Below are 24,144 nucleotides of genomic sequence, written 5' to 3'. Positions count from 1 at the left end.
CAACCAGATGTAATTCCGGGCCGGTTTCCGCGCACCTCGTGCTTGAAACATAATGTGCCACATTACATGCACATTACACGCCACCTCTCACAGATATCCCTACAACTTCCTAATGTAATCACTCTTAAAACTGTTGCGCATTTTGCAATATTTGCTGCATTTTAATTCATGATGTTAAATAATCCTTATGTCTTCGGAGACTTGACTAAATAAATAATGTAAAATATCGCTTAGCAAAGTATAAAATTCTTTTATATCAGACCTTTTTTACATAGAATTTTGCCTCATTAATAATAATAATAAAGGCATTCTGTCTAACTGGGTTTTATACAACTTATCTTTTGCAAATGTAAATGGACGACTACTTATTTAATCAGTTGTTGTTTATGCTCAATATGCCTTTTAAGATACCTTAAAGAAAACTAAAACTTAATCTTAAGTAATTAATAAAACATGAACAAAGAGCAAATCCCCACAAACAGTGAGTCCCGTGAGACCTCGCCCTAACGCCGCCGTCGTCCCACTGAACTAATTAGCGTTCAACCGTCTAATTATTTTCTTTTCCAAGAGCCTTGATTTCCTGAGCGATTTCAACAGGGAACAGGGAAAAAAACCTACTTATTTGATGTCCTCGAAGTTAGTTAAGCAAACAGCGATTAAGATTAATTGGCTCCCCTGACGCCGCCCTCCGCGCTGCCCTCCGCGTCGACCTCTGTGCCGTACTCCGTGGCTCTAATGGACGATAGACCTTTTCGACACAGGCCGGAACTAAATTAAAAACGTACCTTTGATCTAAGTACAATTACATCTTACTTTTTTGTTCGTAAGGAAACCAAGCTACCTGGTCTGTGACTGTTGAGAATAAAGTTCGAAGTTGTTCTCTCGATCGCGTATGTAATTGGTTTTGCTGTGGGAAATGCAACGTTGCAGTTTGTTCCCAGTTGCAACTGTTGCCGACAAAACTTAATACACTTAAGGCTTATTTAATGATAGCTAACCATTATTGACTTACTATCATTATTTTAGTGCACAGCATCTATACTATACATAACATATATTTTCATTATTTAAATAATTGTATGCAACAATCTATAAAACTAAATGACACTCATTGAATCGTATCCCAAAAACATTTCAATACGATCACACAAACATAAAAAGTGGAACACAAAAGAATAACTTATCTAACCTCAAATACATAACCGAATATCATATACAGCGTCCGTTCTCCGTCGTCACTCGCCTTGAAAAGGTTCTATAAAATACGACTCAAGACTTGCCAAACTGAATAGTGGACAGATCTGCAAATTAACATAACAAAAGCAAAAGGTCCTGAAAGTCGGACAATGCAAGCCTCCCGCCACGATGTAAAGCCTTCACGAGACGACCCAGTTTAACGGTGAACGACTTTTTGTGTATTGAAAATATGGTCACGTCTCTTTTGCGCAATGTCGTCACATGTATGTTTCAATTATTTTAAATCTGAATGATATTTTGGTCCTTTATATGTATGTAAAATTTTTCGGACACGGAAAAATATTATTTTATTTTTATTTGCCAGCTAAAGATTAACGTTACAAAAGTTAAAAAAACAGAGCCTCAAAGTCTGGTTTATAAAAAATATCGGCAGCATCATACTTCAATCGAATTATCTCTAGCAAAAGATTAACCATCGCTTCATAAGCAATGAACCTTTTCATTCACTTCACTGATCTTTCGTAACCACTAGTCTCGTGTATCTCTTACTCCTATCCCCCCCACCTTCCCCCCTCTGGAGGCGAGGTCCCGCCAATCAATGTAACAGTACGTCGGAAATTCCCGCGATAAGTCAGCCGAGATCGCGATTTATCGACGAAGTTGGTCCGCAGTCGGTGATTCGGTGAGTTTGGCGACCACCTCGTGACCCGGATCCTGGACGGACACCATATTGACGTGGCTGAGTGAATGCCAGTACGTTGGCACATTCACTTGCAGGACATACGTCGCCGTTTGACTAACCACACGTTGAATACGATCAGCGTTTCGTTTCAATTCTCAAAGTAACTACATTATTAACATATAATGTTTTATTCTATTTATTGATGACTAGAGAAACCTCAAAAATGTACAATTTCAAACGTTATGTTAAATTTTAGTACCATGTAAATAGTTACGTTCAATTTATAGAAGTTCTAAGGACCTACAAAAATATACATATATCTCTTTATGTAATGACATATTAGAGCCACTAATTTACCATTTATCGTTTTAAACATTAAGTTACAAATTAGAATCATTTCTTCGCCCATCAGAACGTTCTAAATAACGTTACAATACTGGAAAACGTACTATTAAGGCTCCACCTTTAAACTAGTTCAAGCTTAGTTTAGCCGGAGATCGCAGGTGACCCAATTGAAGGCAAATATAAGATGGCTTGTTTGTTACCGTCCCGGTACATCCCGGCTACATTCTACAGTAGTCTCTCTACTCTGTCTACTCTGTCCACCCGGCACAGAGTAGGTACAGAGTGTACGACTTGTAGTTGTATAGTACATTAAGTTTGTACGGAGATCGATGTGTGCTCTACTCAATTGACAGTTTAGTGTGTTTGCTGAAACTAACGGAGAGGCTTTGTATTGATGTCCTTTGATTGTTAAACTATATCTCTACATAGTATATATTTATGAAACTTTCATAGAGAGACGATAAAGAATTTGGATGATTATAAACGATACAAAACGTGCAATTAAAATCGTGGTTTCGATTTTCATCGATTGCACTACGAATGAAACCTGATTCCTATCTAAGATAAAGTAGTTAATGGAACTACTAATCATCTATTTAAGAAAAATAACCATTTACATAAATGTACAATCACTTTGTACGTAACCGTATTGCTATTTCATTCACAAATGTACTAACTTGTACATTAACAAACAAAAGAACACATTTCACTAAAACTTGCATTCAAATGCCCCAAATTGTTGTAAAGAGCGCACAAATAAAATACACTCTACTCTCATCTCGGGAGTAGAGTCACAGTGCATTCATGCATTTACTTGACTTGAATACACAGAAACATGTAACGGGAAAGCTATGAAGCTTTTGAAAATAGACCAAAAATACGTCAAAGGAGCATTCAATAGTGACGTTTTGTAAATTAGCTCTAGGTAGAGCAACACATTACATTAGTGCAATAAGTAACCCACATATCCGAGTGTGCATTAGAATTAGAAAGTTGTTTAATTGCGCTCTAGCCGAGAGTGGACGAGAGTGGGCGAGAGTCGGCGAGAGTGGCGTTAGTAGAGCACTAATAGAGACGACCGGCGAGGAATAGTAATCGACGAGAGTAGAGCTATTTACTGAGTGCTAGTTTCAAATCGGATCTGTGTTTAGAATGTTTATTACGAGGTCTTTTTGATGTGGTGGTGATTTATTTTGTTAATGACTCTATTTCGTAAAAAAATGAGTTGCGATTTTTAGTTCTTTGCAATACACAGTATTGGGAATAGTGCTCAAATTGTATAGTGTGCGCTATTTTTGAAAAACAAAAGTTGTGGTTTAATAATGTTAAATCTTAATGTTTATCACTGAGTACGGTATTCTCTTGTAGAATAATCATAAATGTATTCATAATTTCATGGTATATTAGTATTTTAACCCTTACCAAACTACTTTTGAACCACAACGTCAGATCATATCTTCATATCATATCTTCACATGAAACAGTATTCGATTAAAGAATATTACATATTACATTCGTTTATAACCGAATAAATCCACGTAAAGTCTATAAGCTGTTATTATATTCATATTGATAGAAAGTTTCATCGCGGTCAAGTGAATACGTTTCAACTCGGCGCTAGTTTGCAACCGAACGCGTAGCCAACACGTTCACAACTTTACTGTACCACGTCGTACGAGTTTAAACTTACATATTTCATGCCTCAGGTTATTCGACAATATTGTGACGAAGTTATTTTAATACTTCTTAATGAAAAGTATTGAATAGTAATTGATTGAATAATTTATAATATTGTTCTATTATTAATTTTAATTTTAATGTACCTATAACTTACATGTATAGCATATACTGTTAATGTAAGGCGGTAACAAATATATAAAATTCTCGCGTCACAGTTTTCGTTACCGTACTCCTCCGAAACGGCTTGACCGATTCTCATGAAACTTTGTGAGCATATTGAGTAGATCAGAGAATCAGCCAACATCTATTTTCCACAAAGAGACACTTTTTTTTTAAATTTTTATTGCAGAACAACGTTTGCCGGGTCAGCTTGTAAATAAATAAATTTATATGAACTGGTGAATAAAACCTAAACCTCTTTAATTGGTTTTAAAGCTTATATTTCGAGAGTAGAGAGTCTATCTATATAGCTAACTATCAAATAGAAGTGGTTCAGTAGCGATAGCTTATTTAACTAGTAATTAATAGAATAAAGCTAACTAAAAAAAGAGACGGTGTTAATTTAAAACACGGTTAAATCGGATTTAAAAATATATTACAGATATGATATAACTATAGTCAATCTGACCCCATGTCCTAAGGAAATGGATTAATCACTATACATCCAAGTGACATAGAAATTTCTTTAAATAAACATTTCACAAATGACCTAGAAAGTGCAGCTTCAATGTTACGTAACACAGCACTCGAAGAATCCGAATAAATCTCGCTTCATCTTAGCTCTACCCTAGTGCTCTAGTCTAACAGCTACCGTGTGACGTCAGCGATCGTTTACCGAACTTTGAGTGCATCTAGTCTCTCTAAATAATTAAACTCTCGATGTAGGTCACCGTAGTGTTGTCAACTACTCCGACACTCACAACTCGATTGTAACAACAGTATTGCTACCTCTATGGTTCGGATCATAGTATGTACGACTGCTGATCGTGAGGTCTTGGGTTCGATTCCCAGATCGAGCAAGAGGCTTTTGGATTTGTGTAATTAATATTGACTTACGTGACGCGGTATGCGACTACCATATAGAGGTATTGTGTTCGGGAAAAAAGCCAATGCTGTTGGTCTTTTTTAATATAGATTTGATTTTTTTTAATGGTAGCCTGGACTTTGGTAATGTGTTCAATAAATGGCAATAGGCTGGCTCTCTTTGTGTTACGTACACCTCTGCCCAGACCTTTGGGTCTAACAGGCGTGATGTTACGTATGTAATATAAACACTATATCACTAGCTATAAGTAGATAGTGTATGCAGACGAGCTCGTTAAGTAATTCTGGTGCTCACATAGTGACGACATGTTTGACTACACCCCCCCTCCCCCTCCCGCTACGTCCACCCCCCACCCCGCTCACATCGCCCGAGAGATGTTTGACTTTAATCTTGTGCTAGCCTTTTTAATTGTGATGTACTTAGAAGGAATATTTTATGTAAGAATAAAATAATATGTTACCATATAAGCTCGAGTAACGGAAAAGTTTAATGGACCAATAAGAATAATAATAGTTTGAAGTTGATATAAAACACTTCAAACGTTTAATATAAAGAGTAAATCTTATGTTTAGCTAGGAATTCTAAGGATTTACCCTAGTCCAACCTTTTAAAATCACTTAAACATAGATACCGTTTTTATTTTTTCCCAAACATGGAAATGTAACAAATATCTGGCTATAGAAATAAACATTGAAAATATCGTCCTGAAAATAGAACACTTTACTTAGCAAAAGTAAGTAGTGCCAAATGCCTTCCCGGAATGGTCGCGAGTGTAAAAATATCCGCTCCGCGCGGGAATATCTCGCACAGGGTGTTTTATTATTTAATTAGATATTGGGCGAAGTTCGGAACACCAGTACCGTTATATTTAACAATGGTCCCTCGCAATTTTCACACAATTTCCAAATAGATCGCTGGCAGAAGGCGCGGGCCTTTCAAGAGGTGAGTACACATTAGAGCATTTGCTTGCAGTGTTACGCTCCTACGAATCCTTGACAGAACGCTCTACATATTTTTAAAACACCCACATAGACGTTGACGTTACATTCGGGCTGTTTTTTGCGAAATACACTAAATTGCCAAAGGCACTACTACTACTAACACAACGAAGTAATGTTTTGTGAGACGGTTTTTATTTAATCACATCTTGGCAAATTACTGGTGGTGGACCAACCAACCATCGCTTCTCTTCTGTAATAATTAGGAAAATATGTTCTAGAATATTAAAATATGACAAGATAACTATCTTGAATCACAATACCACAAAATGAATATGCTCAATATTCATGTCGCCTTGCTCACTTAGTTGCTCACTATTCTTGTTACATGTATACATTCTAATGTGCATGTCCCCTAGTGGGTGGACGTGGAGGGAAATGGCAATCATTGTCAGATTGTGGTCGCGAACAACACTCCACTGGCTCTAATTGTCGACGGCCGCCGTTACACTTTTATTGTGCTTGTAAGAGCTTTGAAATACGGACAATTTGGTTTTGTACGAGCCCTGGTTTACTGGGAAACATTTACAATAAGGGCTTGTGTTTAATTACAATGTTACTTGAAAATACCACGAGGTTATACAGAGACTAAGAATGCTTTTTAATATAGACACACTTTTTTAACTCCATACTTCTTTAATGAGATCAAACTGAGATACGATTAGCACCGAAAGATTCATCATCATCATAGTTCATTGCGACACAAAAAAACCGAGATAGTGAAAAAGCTTTGATATTTACAATCTAATTATCAATTTTTTTTTTTAAATACCATATAGCTTGGGTCTTTAAAGCAGTGACGACGGATATTTTTTATACAATTCTCTCTCTCTCTCTCAGAATTGAAATAAATCTCTGCAATAATGAAATGGTAGAATGTTCTATTTGTCTTATATTTTGTACAAAGGTTGTTTCTACATGAAACAGTCGGAACAGCGTAAGTTTGTTAAAGTTGTAAAAATATACGAACGTTTGAACATTACACGAGTTTCTTATGTTTTTACCAAATCAGTTATTTCAATTAATTAGCCGAAATTAAATAAGATGTTTACTATTATCACGTTTCAGGATTTTCACCAAAAAGTTATTTATTGTAAGACCAATTATTCTCAATGTCACTTTTTATTCATCAATATTTTTCTATTTATACCTTTTCATTTGGTAAATTATTTCTAGACGAAAAACTAATTTCATTAAGATAAGTCCTATTAACTTATAGTATTTATACGACCAGTCTGGGGCTACATAGACTTTATTTTGGACTAGCTTACGAAATTAAAATTACCTCTTACCCCGGATATCTAAAGTACAATAAGCGGTAGTTTATCTATTCAGTAGCGTTTATCAATACGAATTTAAACGCTATTGAATAGATAAACTGTAAGTGGTAATTTTAATTTCGTAAGCTAGTCCATGATGCAATCGTCTCTTAGGAATTAGCTTGCATAATACATATATTGTAAATTATAACAAGAGTACCACTGGATCTTAAAACTTGCTATATTGCAAATTATAACACGAGCAGATAATCCCACAACATACTTATAAACAGACGCGCATTAAACGTAAAACTAAAGACCCTCTCTAATACTTCAGCAAAACTATGCGAACTCTACTGAGACGTGTGAAACGACTCTACAACGACACATACACTCATACACTCAAACGCTCATAAAACAAGAAGAATTCAAATAAGAGAGTAGAGATATCCGTCCAATTACAGGCGAGGAACGTGCTCGCGTCACACCCTTGACCGGACGCCCGTACTTCGACATTCCTCGACTCTACGCGAGGAGAGGCGGACATTAACTTGATGTGTGCTCTATGCCCGGCCCGGAGGGGACACTACCGCTTGTTTTACTATACTACAGCAGTTATTTAAATTACTTTACTGTTCACTGTTATGCAATCTTGCATGCCTGAGTTCTTGAAGGGATGCAAAGTCCCCAACCCACACTTGACCAGGGTGGTGGATTCAAGGCCTAACCACTCCTCATTCCGGGAGGAAAATCTCGCCCAACAGTAGGACATCAATGAGTTCATTTTATTTATTCTTTAATTTGTTTAGTGTTATACGTATGATTATTGAAACGTCCTTAATTCGTTTTGCCGGCTTGGGTTTAATTACCCGTGGGAAAATAGATTATGGAATTTTACTGCTGAAAACTGGTATGATATATGATGCAATGTATTCATCGGCTCTTCTATCGAACAAAATGTTCAGGATTAGATTCGAACATCGCAACACAATCACCAAAATCTCAATAATTTTAGCGGCGCTCAATATATTTTTGTCTCCGTTATTCCTATCAATGTTTCTGGCACTTACCCATACTTGGGCGTACCTTTCTTATTACAATAATTAGTTTTAATAAAAGTTTTAATAGTGTAAAAAAGTTGAGTAATAAGATCATATCACGATAGTTTAGTTAAAACTATATAGTTAACTAGAGTGAAGTGATAGTAGTGGTATGTTTGTCCACCCCTTCATTACGAACAGGTTTATTAGATACACAGTCTTTACTCTATGTTCTTGAAGTTGTCTCTATGTAGAGGCGTGTAGAGTCACGTAGAGTGGCTTATCTGTTTGAGTTTGGCTAATGCGATGGCTAAAGTCAATTTGATTGGCCAAATGTGTTTGTAGAGTTCTTGTTTAACTTACATACGTGTAGCGAGCTCTTAGTGTAGAGTCTGTCTTTGTAGAGTTCAATGAATTATAGAGCTTGTTTGAAACTTTTATTTGAAGAAACTTTATTCATGAATTTGTTAATGTGTTCATGTTTGGATAAAGTTCTCTATAAAAAACTAGGAGGTACTAGTGATTGATCATCGCATGTTCTTATTGGGTATGTTCGCATCGCATGATCGCGCGGATCTGTTCAAGGTTGTTAGTTTGATTGCGAATTCGTATCTTTTATAACTTTGGTAAGCTATCTGCGTTTATTGAAACTGTACCGCTTCCTACACTATGTTTCTCAAAATTTAAAATTATTATAGATTCTTTATTAACATTTTTAACATTAACATTATTACATTGTTGCATTACCAAAGTAACTTTTTTGCTTATATTTGCTAGGACTAAAGCATCGTGCCTTAACTAGTCGCGTAAACTACAAAGCTCAGTTAATGTACTTATCAACACTTCATAAATCATTCTTCAAACAAATCACGCGACACCTAACAAAAGGCACTACAGTGTAAAGTTGTTAACTAAATACAATTCCTCCACAATGTTCACCGCGAGGGCTATTAATATAAGTGACAGAGTTGCGTGATGTTATATCAGATCTATGTAGTTTAGTATATTATGTGTGTGATACCTCTGCCCACCCCCCTGTGTCACGTGACCACTAACATGCACACCAATCAACCAATTAAATGAGGTATTAATAAATAAGTAGATGTGAAGGTGAAGACAGGTTAGAGTTTGTGAATGTAACGTTTTGATTGTAAGCACTTGAAAGTGGTATAATAGAAAAAAAAATGAGCAGTGATTTAGTGAGTTATTCTGACATAGACATAGTCAACTCCGCAACCTTCCTAGGTGTGTGACTTAGATAATAAGCTTCAATGGGGCACCCAAATAACTAAGCTCGCGGGCAGGCTCAGCTCCGCAGCCTATGCGATAAGAAAAGTAAGACAGTTTGCTGGTGTAGATGCGGCAAGACTGGTTTACTTTGGTTATTTTCACAGCGTTTTGTCCTACGGTATTCTACTTTGGGCAGAGCGGCTGATATAGACACAATTTTCGTTATTCAAAAAAGAGCAATTCGCGCTATTTACGGCTTAGGAGCGCGGGACTCTCTGCGGGAGGTATTTGGGAAAATAGGTATACTGACGGTGGCATCACAGTATATTTTTGCGAATTTGATGTTCATCAAACAAAACATTAATTCGTTTGCTAAGAATAGTGACATGCATAACATTAATACCAGAAATAAGCACAAATTAGTAGGTCCCTGCAATAGATTGCAAAAAGTACACAACTCATTTGCGGGTCTTGGTGTTCGGTTGTATAACAAACTTCCCAGCAGTGTCATGGATTTACCCCAACAAAAATTCAAATTTGTTGTTAAAGATAATCTTATTAAAAGGGGTTATTATAAGATCGACGATTATATAATGGACAAGAAATCATGGGATTAGTTGCGCGTTCTACACAAATCAAGATTAAATATCTATATATGTATATATTCATCTTTGCATTGTATAAATATTAATCAGTAGTTTTTTAACTCTGTAACAGAGAGGTATCACACGAGCCTCAGTGGCACTCGTTTTCTTTTCTTGATAGATATGGTGGGCTCCCACATGCCAAGGTTCGTCATGCTCACTAAAATGTCATTGCTTGCGGCGGCGTCGTGTGCCGGGTCACCCCCTTCCCTCTAATATGTGCGAAGGGGGTGATGGCTGGTCCATGCGTCATACTCGTGAACGGGTGCTGCTTGGGGTAACTGGTCGTCCTGGTTGTGGTGAATTTGCCAAATATATATATTTTTTTAAGTAAATAGGTATTAATAGATATAATTCCTTGTGCCATAGTCTGCTCTTGAGATGCCTCTTATGACTGCAATACTATCATGATGTAAGTAGATGCTCCCATCATGCTTCCAATACACTTGTTATGTTATTAGCACCTTTATATTGATTTAATTTATTTATATTATACCTATGTGTGTTCGGTAGTGTTGGTAGCGGCTCCTTACATCATCAAAGATTTATACCTAATAGAAAGATTGTTAAAATTAATTGGCGATTAAAAAGAGTGGCCTGGAGTTTCTTGCCAGCTCTTCTCATTGGCCCTACCTTCCGAACTGGCGGTAAATTCACTCTCTGTATCATTGACTATCATAAGTGTCAACATTTGACCTATATGAATAAATGATTTGATTTTGATTTTGATTTTTACATAGAGATAGTCTAAACACCTACAATGTGTACTTACTATAAATATTTTTAGAGCACTTAGGTATATACCACGAGCTATAGTGATTAATGGGATAGAGCCGAAAAAAGTTCGCCTAAGCTTTAAGTCATATTCGAGTTTGATAAATGGTGTTAAAACGCAAAAAACATACATTTGAATTTCAAATTACACAAAAAATTAAGTCATTATTTGACCTTCTGCCTGACATTTCATGTAACATCACCAATACATACGAGCCTTTACACCGGTAAATACATAAATAATAAATAACTGAAAGTAAAGGCTAGCTTACATCGTTCATTACATATTAATGTTCGTTCTATTTCAGTCGCAATACTCGCTACAGTCGCTCGACTTTGACACAGAATTCATTATACATTGCTTATTCGCTGTGATTCCGCGCTGTATAATGGAGTACAAAAGAAGAATTAGTGATGAAATGTTTTTGTTTTGATTTAAGGTTGGTTAAATACAATATTGTTCCTGACTTTTAAGTAGGGAAATGTTGATATTTAAGTAAGCTATTATTATTGGAGTGGAGTATTGTTATCCAATTTCACCATCAAAATACCAATACATAGGCAACAGTGGAGTCTTGAATAACTTCGCAAGAAAGGATTTATTTTTTAATCGTAAAAAAATAGTATTATAATAGTAAAATATCCAAAGCTAATAACTTAAATTTTTTTTTTTTTTTTTAAAGACAACTCCCGCACTAAGAATTGCTCTTGTGTCGCGGGGACTTTTACAAACATACAAACAACGGACACAAAGCACAACCAGACCCGAAACAATTATTTGTGGATCGCACAAATAATTGCTCCGTGTGGGAATTGAACCCACGACCTCCCGATGCAGTGGTATCGGCGTGGTGACCTAAACCACTGCGCCACGGAGGTGGTCAATTAAGGATCTTGTCGTCAGGCAGTCTGCTGTTTCAGCCATAACATATAATAAGCATTCACATAACCACACATTAAGCCAGAACATTTACCTTTTATATCAATACCTTACTAGCTGTAATAGTCTGAAGTCGGCTGAAGTCGGCCACGAAATGAGTTCAACAAATCACTAACATTGCGAACGTTACGTGAGAAAAACAACATTGTTCTAAGAGAAGTTTATTAGAACATAAATCTTACACGCTCTGACTTCAAATTTTAATAATACATATTATTTACCTTGGGACACATTTTAAGATATAATATGTAGTAATAACTACGCGTGTACATGGCTGAAAAAGTCACCCGTTATACTGTAATAGTGTAATGTATTCAGATAAAACTTATGTATCTGGGGGCACGGAAGTGCCCCCGCAAGTCGAGCAAAAAAAAAGCGGCACGGCCGTAACATCCTTTTCTCGAAGCAATTCGGGCTATTTTTGACACCCCTATAATTTCGTAGTGGATAAAACAAGAAGCCTGGATTTTCAGCAACTAATCAGTCATTGTATAAACACGGTATATTTAAAATTTCAGTCAATTTGAACCAGTAGTTTAAGAATGACAACTTGTTAAAATTTTGAATTTTGTCACTCACTGATTCACTGACTCACTGACTCACTGACTCACCGATCATCAAAAGTCTAAGGTACTTCTAGCAGACTTAGAAGCTTAAAATTAAGAATACAAATAGGGTTTAGTGTTTTAATCATGGGAAAAATTTAATATTTTCTAATTTCGGTCTAGTTTTCTAAATACATTAACTGCAACAATAACTTTGTAATCCCATATAAATGTATAAGATTACAAGGTTACATTTGCAGTTAATGAATTATTATTACTGTAGAAAATAAAATAAATAGGTGTAAATAGGTACCTACTATATGAGGCATAACGGGAGGGGGTATAGGGTGGGTAAGGGTGTTAAGCCCATGAAACTGAACAACATTCCCATAGGAAAATATGTTGAATTATGAAAAAAAACATCTTTCCATACAAATTGGACTTATGTTCACTCTACAAAAAGAAGTGAGATGCCATCAAAAACATTCTGTAAAAACCTCAAGTCTCGCCGTAAAAAGTTGTGAGATCAATATAATACCAAGTCGATTAATCTATTTAGTCTCTACTTAAAGGACCTTCTGTCTTAAGTTATTACGTATGTTATTAACATGCCAATTAAAAAAAAATACCTTTATAACAAATAGATCGACTTGGTCATCGCAAGAAAACACAAATTCGCCATTAACATTTCAGGAGCATTAAACTAATCAAATCATGCGATGGCCAGGTCGGTCTATTTGTTTTAGAGGTATTTCTTTTTTAAATTGGCATGTTAATAACATACGTAATAACTTAAGACAGAAGGTCCTTTAAGTAGAGACTAAATAGATTAATCGACTTGGTATTATATTGATCTCACAACTTTTTACGGCGAGACTTGAGGTTTTTACAGAATGTTTTTGATGGCATATTATTATCCAAAAGTTATTGTTTTAACTCCACGTACCATAAATACCGCACGCTGCTTAATACAATAAGAATTATAATTAGTTCACACCATCTCCAAATATTAATTAAGACGTTTATGCAATAACGTAGTATGTTTAACCCTTTTAAAAAATACAATGCTCTTTGAGTAAAGAGAAAATGAAATAGAAGATAATATTTTGTTACTAATAAGTAAAAAAATGTATGGTTATAGTGTTAAGTTTAACTGTATTTATGGCGATGTAATTTGAGTTACTACAGTATTGTATAATTTGTACGATATTTAAAGTCTGTATCTTCACGTAAACCCACTCATTACAGAATCACAAACATAGGGTTCACCCTCTAAGTCAGTGGTTCCCAACCGGTGATCCGCGGAAGTCAAAAATGTGGTCCGCGAATGACTTTAAAATTTACAATTTTCAGGATTATTAATACACTTTATCTTTAATATACTAACATAGTGGTCCCTGATAACAAGAATAATGTAAAAGTGGTCCCTGGTAACAAGAATAATATAAAAGTGGTCCCGGACTAAGAAAATGTTGGGTAACCCTGCTTTAAGTGAATACACAGCTTAAAACAATAAACTCGGGCCATTGCCTTCAAACAGTTACAGCACACGTTACAGAACAATATCGTTGCGTCGTCGTCTCGTTGTCGTCTCATCCCCGTCTCGTCATCGTCTCGCGAACAGTTGAGCTTTACGATTAATAAATATGTAAGTATAGTGTATTGCCGCTGTATACGTAGGGTAGGAACAAGGTAAGAAAAACTGGTTCTGTTTTGAAGTTAAGGAATTAAACTAGGCTTTATAGTAAGTTGAAATTATTGAAATATGTGGATACTCTCTAATTGAATAAATACTGAATGGCTTTTAATGAAACTTGGTACACTAATGGTTTATAACCAGAAGGTTTCTTATGCTCGAGGTACGTTTCCACGTAAGCGAACTCGCGGACAGGTAGCTAGTTAATTATAACAATCCCTAATATTATTATGGTATCTATTGCCGTCAACTTTTTTGTTTCTGGGTATATTTCTTGTCTTGGCCCTACTTCGTCGCCCTGTATGACGTATGTATATTGAAGTATTCCTAGTTGTTGCGTATTACACTTGTACGCCGCGGTTTATGTTCCGCGAATAAATCCCACCGTCAAGCGCGAGCTGCGGGACTTACAATATGTACAGTTACCTACATAAGATATTTTTAAAAATTAGGATGTATACTAACGCCAAAGTAAAGTTTAAAGTTCGGTATTTAACCTCTTTTTGGCAAAAAATTATTATCAAGGAAATGTGAACAGACTAGCAGAATAAGATAAAAAAAATCTTAGCAAACTGCAGTTAGCCGCTTAAAATCCTCGCTACTGTTGTATATTCAAGACGGCATGACCGAATAAGATCGAGATAATACTCGGATTAGGGCAATGTAAGAAGAACTGCTTTCGAACATTTTCGTATGTCTGCTCACAACCAAAGAATTAGTAATCGTAGTGTAAAATCTCCCGTGGTCGCATGTACGCGTAGTGATTGCGCGACATAACGCGACAAAGCGCGACATAGCGCGTCACCGGCACACGGCTCGTATAATCCGTTAATATATCCTCACTATCTGTCTATTTACCTATCTACGTTTATTGCAACACACAGACACCACACCACGCGGTTACACAGTTACACGGCTATATGGCTATAATATTATGCTCAGCGGTAAATTGTTCATAAACTGTTTATTATCTAATTTAGTTTTTGTTTTTTTGCATAATTGCATAAAATGACTTTTTGTAGTAAGCTCAAAAATCCTCAAAATATTCTAGTTTGACACGAAGAAAACGGGTAAACTAAACATATTGATATAGTGTCTTTAAACTCCAGTTGAAAATATATTTATCCTCAATTAATTATTAGCGATGTTACCTAACAATCTATCCCTAGAAAGATTTCCCACCACTATCTACTATCGACAACAATATGAAAAAGGATCAACGTCCGTCTGCAAGAACTAATTTCTTAAAGCAATCCTAAATGTCAAACGCTTGCTAGTCGTTAGTACGGTCGGCTGTACGGTACCTAGTACTACCTAGTATAAGCAGTGCGGTGCTGTGTCGGTTCGTTAGACGCTGAGCCGCCGCACAATGGACGCCGGTCACCTGTCGCCATTAATTGGACACTCCTCCCAACAGATAAACTCCAGCTATCTCTACAGGTATTTATAAATCTCCTCTAAATCCAAAAGCCTTAGCGTCTCCAATTAAGTTTGAAATTGTGAGATAGCTTTCAGAAGCGCGATTTGTAACACTCTGTACTAAGTAGAGAGCGTAAGACGTTGAAAATTGCAATAGGAAAATAGTTCTTGCAAAATACGCTGGGGTTGCTGATCAGTTTTGCATACAAAATTGGTCGATAGCTACTGAATTGCCGAAAGCATAGATTTTAAAGAAGTATGAAAAAATGTGCACAGTTGACAATAACTGGTGGACTTTTTAGTTGCCCTACGAAGCACGAAATAGCTCAGCTCAAATACTTAAAGCGGCCACCCATCGACAAAATATCCGCGTTAATTTTGCTTAACCTACTCATCGTTTACCCACGACTAAGCACACAACTAGCTATGAGCGCCCAATATTTGAAGTAGATACTAACCATAATAAACTTTTGTATAAAAACAAAGCTAGTGTTAATTGCAGTGTGGCAGGAAGTGTTGTGATAAGTAGTAGTATAACAAACACGGCTGGTTGCCAGGACGTAACACAAGCACATAATATATCGTGCCTTCTATCGGTGCACCCACACCGGAACATTGCAGACATGAGTACACATTAGAGCACTTGTAACAAAATAGTAACGTCATAACGTAAAGCGAACAACAAAAAGACTGCTTTAGTAGTATGAGCAATAGAGTAAACTACTGCTAAGCCCCCTTACGCACTAGCGGTTAACCGCGGGAGCGGCTAGCCGCGCGGTTACAGTTAAATATGCAACTGCCTGACAAAATTGTTGGCGGTTATGTTGCGGTTCACAGGCGGTTGTATATTAAACTATAACCGCGCGGCTAGCCGCTCCCGCGGTTAACCGCTAGTGCGTAAGGGGGCTAAGGCAATAAGGATTACCATATTTGGCGATAGACTCGTTAATCAGTTCGAAGTACGAACTAACTAGTGTACAAGCTCACCCACACCTCTGTCTATAGCGAATGTAACGTAAGTTATGTAAAAGAAGCCATAAGTAAATTCTAACCTATCTCACCCGTCGCGACAAAGTTCTCAGCATAAGCGAATGCAAATACCGGTAAATGTTCTAATGTATACTCGCCCTAGCTCTCAGAACATATGGCGAGGATTTATCACAGCATCGGTAAAGGAAATCTTTTCAAAGCACGTTCAATACGTTCAACTGTACCTACATACATACTAACATACATACAAACATACATACAAACATAAACATATGTAACATATAAACGTCCATGCTGCACATTCAACGAGTCATCTAACTTGGACACGGCTTGTATGCGCGCTCTTAACGGCTTAGTGTGGAGACGATGAGACTCTACTCTCTCGATAATTATATAGAATACAAGCTTCTGACCGCGACTTCTTTCAAAAGAGATCTCGGAACGAAAACCATTCAAAATTCAAAATATCATTGTACCGAATTTCATTAAAATCCCTTGAAAAGTTTTATCATAAAGAAGTAACATACATACATCCGTACTTACAAACCTTCACATCTTTTTTGTACAACTTGCATCCATAAAAAAGTCGCCTTCGTTTGAACCCGAGTGTACGATTGTTATCCTGCAGACATTTTTTCAAATCAGCTTTCTATTTTAACCTTAAAAGCTTGAATGAGTTGCAGAGAGAATTTTGCATTTATAATGATAATAGGCAAAAGTTCGCTTATGTTATTTAAAGAACTAGGTATTGATTGTCATAACAATTTTATTTCTGAAAGATTTTTTTATAGATATAAGTGATGTCGAACACACAATATCGTCTAGCTCGCTGCGTCCAAATGTCAATTATTATTATTTCGTAGTGTTTGACATTTGTCGTCCAGTTAAACTTAGTTCCACTGAAATATATTAGTTGCCCAGCTTTTTGTTACTCATCGGTCTGCACTCACCTCATTAACATATTATGTTTTATGTAAATTATTCCAACATTGACTAGGTATAACGAACTTAAAAAATAACACCGCTTATGTAATATGCTTTTCCCCGTTTGAGAGAAGAGACTTGCCCTGAATTGGTTATAAAAAAAAATGTACTTAAAAGAAAAAAATCATATACCTAAATACATCCCATAACGAAAAAAACATGATCGTATTGCAGCCAAAAGCAATTACAAATCACCTTCCGTTCCTTTCGATCAAGAAACATACCCTCAAAAGTCAGTCTCGTGCACGCCGGCGCGCGGCAAACGATCAAACAAAATAGATTTCCGGCGATAACACCGCGACGCCGCCGCCGCTCCGACGACAAATTAAATTTACGTCGCTCACCTCGCGGGCACAAATCTTATATCACACCGTAACTCGTAAAATGCTAAACATAAAATATACAACACGCTTCAAGTTATAGACGCCGCAAACAGATAGTACATCCAATTTATTTGTATCAAGACAAGATTGATTGAACTTTATATCTCGCGTGCGAACCAAAATGAAAAATTATTTTATCTTCTTTGCAGAGTGAAGTACGGCGGATAGTATAGAGTTTTAATTATCATTGATTGTACCTCTAGAAAGTAATTTCAATCTATAAAAATTGGCCTGCTTTTTGTGAGATGTATTAAGGCTAAAGACATACAGTGCTGGCGGCTTTGCCGTATAGTGGCCTTAATAAACAACATTTTTGTATACATATAGGTATACAAAAAGTTAGGTTATCAAAAAAGAATGAAAATGAAGCTAAAACTAGACAGTAACTTAACTTAAACGAGGTTCTACTAAAAAACTGATATTTTTCTCAACCTGGACATTGAACCTGCACACCACACCGGCTGGATCACTGAAACTCGTAAAATCCTAAGCATAAAATATCTGCTTTAAAATAAGAATGATAGAGTGAAGGAGAGACGATAGCTATCCAATTTATTTTTATTTACAAAACCAGGCACATTGCCATCTATTTCACTAGTCGAGAGTACATACCTATACAAAATTATATTATAAATTGTGAGAATGCTTTTGTATTTATTACGTAGTATTATCAGTAATATTATAATAATTATGTAAGCATCCATGAGATAGCGAGGAAGCAACGATGTGAGGGGAAATGAACAAAAAGTAGTAAGTTTAACAACATTTTAGAAGCTTGTTAGTTTGATAGATTTTCACACACGTCATGGCCTCACATCTCTGGTGAAAGCATAAACCAAAACGAGTGAAACAATATTAAAATTTAAAAAAAGATATAAGCTAACCAATACTTTAAAATAAAATTAAATAAACTTATGCTTGTGTAAACTTTACCAGTAAACATAGTTGACAGAGCACCGAATAATTACACTATCTTTATTAGCAAGATAAACTCAAACAAGTCGGGTGCATAACTTTACCTCAACATTGAGACTGCAGACGGTCAATGACCTCCACCACCCTCCAAATTTCTCAAATACATTTTCTCAATAAGTTCTCTGTGAAATACATCAAAGTAATCGTTTCGACGTGTATTACAAATTGAAATTACATTTGTGTCGGTTCGCTAGGCACCTGCGAGTGCTCCGACCATAAAACCTTTAATACCTACTTGTGGGTCAATGACCTCAACGCGTATCACCTTCGACGAATTCTTGTAGTTTACTGTGTAAAGGTTAAGTCTACACTGCGGATTTAATTAGTGCCCTTTTTCAATATAGCTCTAGTCCGACTATCAGTTAATGCTAAATTATTTAAAAATATAGACCGATATCAATATTTTCATTCATGAAATCCGTTTGCAGATAGGATATTACCTTATTAACAGTCTTTCTATGCCAAGAAAATTTTCAACACAGACGCTCGATCACTTACACAAATGATAAGTGCTAAAGTTGCCATAAACAAAAAAAAGCAAACGACATCATAAATTCGAAAATTCGAAACTGTCAAAATGTAATGTCACCAATTTTTCTTTTAAACAACAAACAAGGAAACGGTAGCGAATAGAAACTTTTCTTTCACAATACAGCCTCTTAACGAGAGTTTTCGTGAAATGTGTGAGTATTTGTCGCGCTGTGTCGTTGCGGTTTTTCCGCCTGCGTATTTATAATCGCACCGCAAGCCCGCGCGGTGTGACGCGCCCTTCCTACGAGTTCTTAGAAATATGGTTGAATGTTGTGATTTTATTCGCATTATGTTGATCCTGGGTTTTGAAGGGCTTTGTATTGATGTTACGTTAATGTAACAAAATGAGATTTTACTAGAGATAATATATTCAGTAATCTTGATATATCTAATCGAATTCGTGCCTACTCAGGAGTATCTAAGTATTTAATTTAGTCCATAATTGTACATAGAGGTATGTATTATACACAGTATACATACAAAATGTCACTAATGTTCTCCTGAGGATAGTCAGAAACCAAAAAAACACCACATATTCATACAATCTTCTTTTACCTCATTCACAATAATTCGTCGGTTACGAGCAATAATAAACGTGACCTTTTTTAAGTACATGAATATGATCATGTTTTAAGGCATCCTTCGTCTTTGAGCTAGAGCTTTTTTCTCAAAGGCGTAAGTCATCCTAGATTACCAACATCTTAAGCCCTTCTTCTAAAGCGCCGCCACATAATCACGTTACGCTAACTCCGTACAGTTGTGAGCACAAACCGGCAACATGTACTCAATGTATGTAGGTACTGATATTATAATGAGCGCGAAACTTTGACGAAACAACTCGTTCTGTGTCGTGTCTGCTTTAATAACATGTTCAACAACGCTCCACAAGTTTGTGCTTCATTCTCTATATAAATAAAGTTAATAAACATGTTGTAGAGTATGTGAAAAACCAATACTTATGTGCCTCTAAATATGTAGTACATAGTACATACACATTGTTCTCAAAAGTCAAGTCTACAGAATTGCTGTTTTGCATCGCACTTGAAAAAATGCTATCAATTCGTTCGATTTTCCAAATGACTTCGAAAAATGCTCACTAAATGGTCCTCTAAAAATTTCATGAAATACATACTTTATGCTGTCATATGATCTACATATTATTATGTTGAAACAATAATTGCACATTATAATTAATGACAAAATGCATACCGCATGTTTTCAGCAATAACCACAAGTAGTAGGAACATAAGGTTTATTGGCAATAATAAGTTGTAATAAGCGATACCCAGGGCGGGCGCCACGTCGGGACATAAAAGCTCAAACGAGCTGATAAACCACAATGTCGTATATTCGCGAACACGGACTTATCGCGAATCAAATCTAAACGCCCTGCGCACCGCGCGGTACCGCGTCACGCCGCACAGTAACGCGTCACATCGCACCGCTTCGCTTCGTATCGAGTCCTGCTATTTTGTAACATGGTCGGTACACATTCGATCCTTGCTGATACATCTATGGGTTTATGGTTCTAATGCTTGAGGTTTTCTGTCTATAGTAAGTGTTAGGTTTAACTATATTTTGTAATAAATTGTAACATGACAGTAGTGAGTGCTCAAACCCGAGCATTCATGTGTATTGTGTACAAACCATATTACCAGAATTTATCGACAAGTCTTGTTATAAAAGTAACTTATACAGCTACCCTAATCACTGTTCTAAACAATATCTATAATGTATATCTATCCTTATCCAAAAGTATTGTATAGATAGATAGCTCAGCTTCGCATCGCTCCGCTCCGCCTAAGCGTCGTGGCGGCGTGGCACGTCCCTCGTCGTCGTGTGCCACCGTGTGCCAACGTGCACCCGATAAACAAATAAACTTTCCACTTCGCAAATTTCCGGAATCATCTCCGAGCGAACTTATATCGCTAACTTATATTAGAAGCTTGAGGTGCCAACACAGAGGAACACACGCGATATCACACAGAATATTTAATACAACTTCGTTGGAGGCAAATTATGCAAAATTGCAAATTTCCCCCACAGGCGTATTGTCGCATCGATCGTTCAGAGCCGCCTCTACTTCGGACAATTACGATGTGATTTGATTGATGTACACACACATACACACACACGCACAGACACAAGCACAGACACACATACACATAGACAAGTGAGAGTTTATAGATGGTTTTGTAATGGTATATACGCACGTACTCCAATTAACTTAGGATAATTGAGTTTAGTTCAGTTATTACAGAAGATCGAAGTTAGTCGTGAGGTGGCGCGAGTTGAGCGTCGTGTTCGTTATCACAATATACCACCGATACCACGCACTTTAGTTAACAACGCGAGATATTTAAGTAAAGAGTTTACACACTACAACACGCACCCAACATCATTACATTGTTCATGAAACATTCATAAAGTGAAAAAAGATTTTAATAAAATAAAAATGTTTCATCTATTTTAATTTTACTGCACTTTGAAAATTGTTGTAAATAATGTAACGTAATAATATTGTAAAAAATCTTTAAGTAAAATAAAATTAACAAGCTACGTAATATTTAAAAGTTACTTAACTAAAACTTATTGATAAGTTATATAATTAATCTTGTCAGTGATTGATCAGTTCATCAACGCCTTTTACTTTTTATATAAAAAGAAAGAAAGAAAGAATATATGTCTATCTCATGTCTATTTCCCTCAATAATACGGGAATTTCTTCGAATAGACAATGTGTTTTCCAGTAAGTCGCCCATTACCATTTCTAGGATAGTGATATACCTAACGCTGCTTCTAGAATTACGACATTGCAGTATTATATAACCTTTCCCGGGAAACACACCTATAGTCCAACAACTTAGTAGAAAACCTTGTATGCAAGGATCGCGGCTATTGCAGGTATAAAAAAAACAAGATTGAGAGTATCAGTGACCCCTTATGCATCAGACATCAGATGGTCTGTTTATTGCGTCTTATTTATAGAAATACACAAAAATTTTCATTATAATCTATATGAAGCGTGCTATTTCACGTATACGATATATGTATCTCCGTTATTTATTAACAGTATTAAGGCACCAGTAAAAAAAATCTATGCGTCTAATAATATAATCTGAAGTTTGTCAAACTCTGTGTGAATCACAATTACACATTGAAGAAAATAATTGAAGTGGTGACCTTTTTTCGTTGGAACAAGAACGAAACAGGGTCAAGATGTAATCGCCCTCTCCAACCCAGAGGTCGTCTGACGCGAATTCACAAATAATTTAACATCTATTATTAGAAAAAACTTTATAAAGAAAGTACACACTTTTTATAATTTGTAAACAAAAGGGGAGTTTGTACTTAGTTCACTAACCTATGCCCGCGGCTTCACTCGTTTTTATACTTAAATTAGTAGCCTATCTTCTTTCCCAGGACAATTTCTATAATTTGGCAAGGTATGTCAAAAATGGCTCACTTCTTTTGCCTTGAAAGCAGGACAGACATATTCATAGACAAGAATAAAATTTAAAATATGAACCATTAAAGACGCTTCAAATGTGTCCCCATTTTCTAAAGTTGCACTTAATGTGGAGCGTCTTAGCCTCTTCAATATAGTGTGAGCACATCGCAATAATGGCTCGATCGTAAAACGTCGGCGTCATCTCGCCCGCGTCATGTCGCCGGCCCGCGACGCAATATGTCGCCGACCACCGCGCCACACACTGCCCGGCAACATGGCTCAAACTATAAATGTTTATACCCCACTAAACTCTTATCGGTTCGCGACTTTAATTCGATTTTGTTTCGCAAGCGGTTAGTGCTGATCGAATTGTAGAATTTGAATTAGTTTAGGTTTTGAAAGATAAAGAAAGTTTGGAAATATCGCGATTGTTGATCGTTAGGTATATAAGCACTTTTGACTGAGGAAGAGCTGGCAGCGGTCAATTTAAAAACATTCTAAATACTCAACCTTAACCTTATAAAAATCTCAAACACATATATAAAAAATTAAGAAAACTCTACTAAATACAGAACGAATTTCGAAGAATTAAAGCTCCATTCTTCCAGTAATAACAATGATATCTGTGGCATAACAAACTAGACGTTTCAATATAATTTTCCCGCTGACATTAACGTTTGTAGTGCAATAAAAACACCGCGGTATTTTCACTCGCAATTCACGTGAATGTTCACAAGTACACTACAGAAATCAACTCGTATTCCGTGAAATACGATTTCACTTGCTACTGGACGACTTTTGGTGAAATGTCGAAAGAAGGATAACGAAATACAAGAATTTAACCGAAAAGAGGCATCTTGCATTCAGAAACATGATAAATATACAGTAAAGTAGACCATACTTCAATAGTTTTGTTTCAAAATGAGAAATATTCTTGCACAAACATAAATTTTACCGACACTACATACCCGTGACGTCATAACAATGAATTTTACAGACATCATTTTATTTATATACACAATACTATACTTAAAAGTACAAGTAGAGTCAACTAACGCAACGGTAACGACCTCAGAAACTGGACTCTTCTCCCAGAGGTCGTGGGTCGATGAGAGCGTGGAGGTGGAGAAGAATGCATCAGAGAAGGCGAAAGAGAGCTGCTCGTACAAGTACCCCAACATGAAGCAGGTGGATGTCATGCTGAGCAATATGATGAACGAATTGACTAAGGTAAGTATCAACTGACTAATACACTTTGACTGCCTTTGTAGCCTAGGTGGAAGTATATATACAACTCTTGATCACGAAGTCTCGGGTTCGATTTCCGATTCGAGGC

At 36.3% G+C, this 24,144-nt stretch overlaps 1 protein-coding gene across 2 annotated transcripts in view; it reads left to right on the top strand.

Annotated features, from left to right (window-relative positions):
* Positions 1-24,144, top strand: part of LOC142978548 (uncharacterized) — a 39,054-nt gene that overhangs the window by 11,133 nt on the left and 3,777 nt on the right. Inside the window, exon 2 of one of the 2 annotated variants that reach the window (XM_076123034.1) lies at positions 23,904-24,038. In XM_076123034.1, the coding sequence (XP_075979149.1) occupies positions 23,988-24,038 (51 nt within the window). In that variant the 5' untranslated portion in view covers positions 23,904-23,987. Of the gene's footprint in view, positions 1-22,265; positions 24,039-24,144 lie in introns of those variants that run through there. The other variant, XM_076123033.1, reaches the window with a different exon arrangement.

This window comes from Anticarsia gemmatalis, chromosome 14 (assembly GCF_050436995.1).
Source record: "Anticarsia gemmatalis isolate Benzon Research Colony breed Stoneville strain chromosome 14, ilAntGemm2 primary, whole genome shotgun sequence".
In the NCBI taxonomy this organism is placed as follows: Eukaryota; Metazoa; Arthropoda; class Insecta; order Lepidoptera; family Erebidae; genus Anticarsia; species Anticarsia gemmatalis.
Note: the sequence above shows the minus strand (reverse complement) of the source record. Positions and strands in the feature narration are given on the sequence as shown.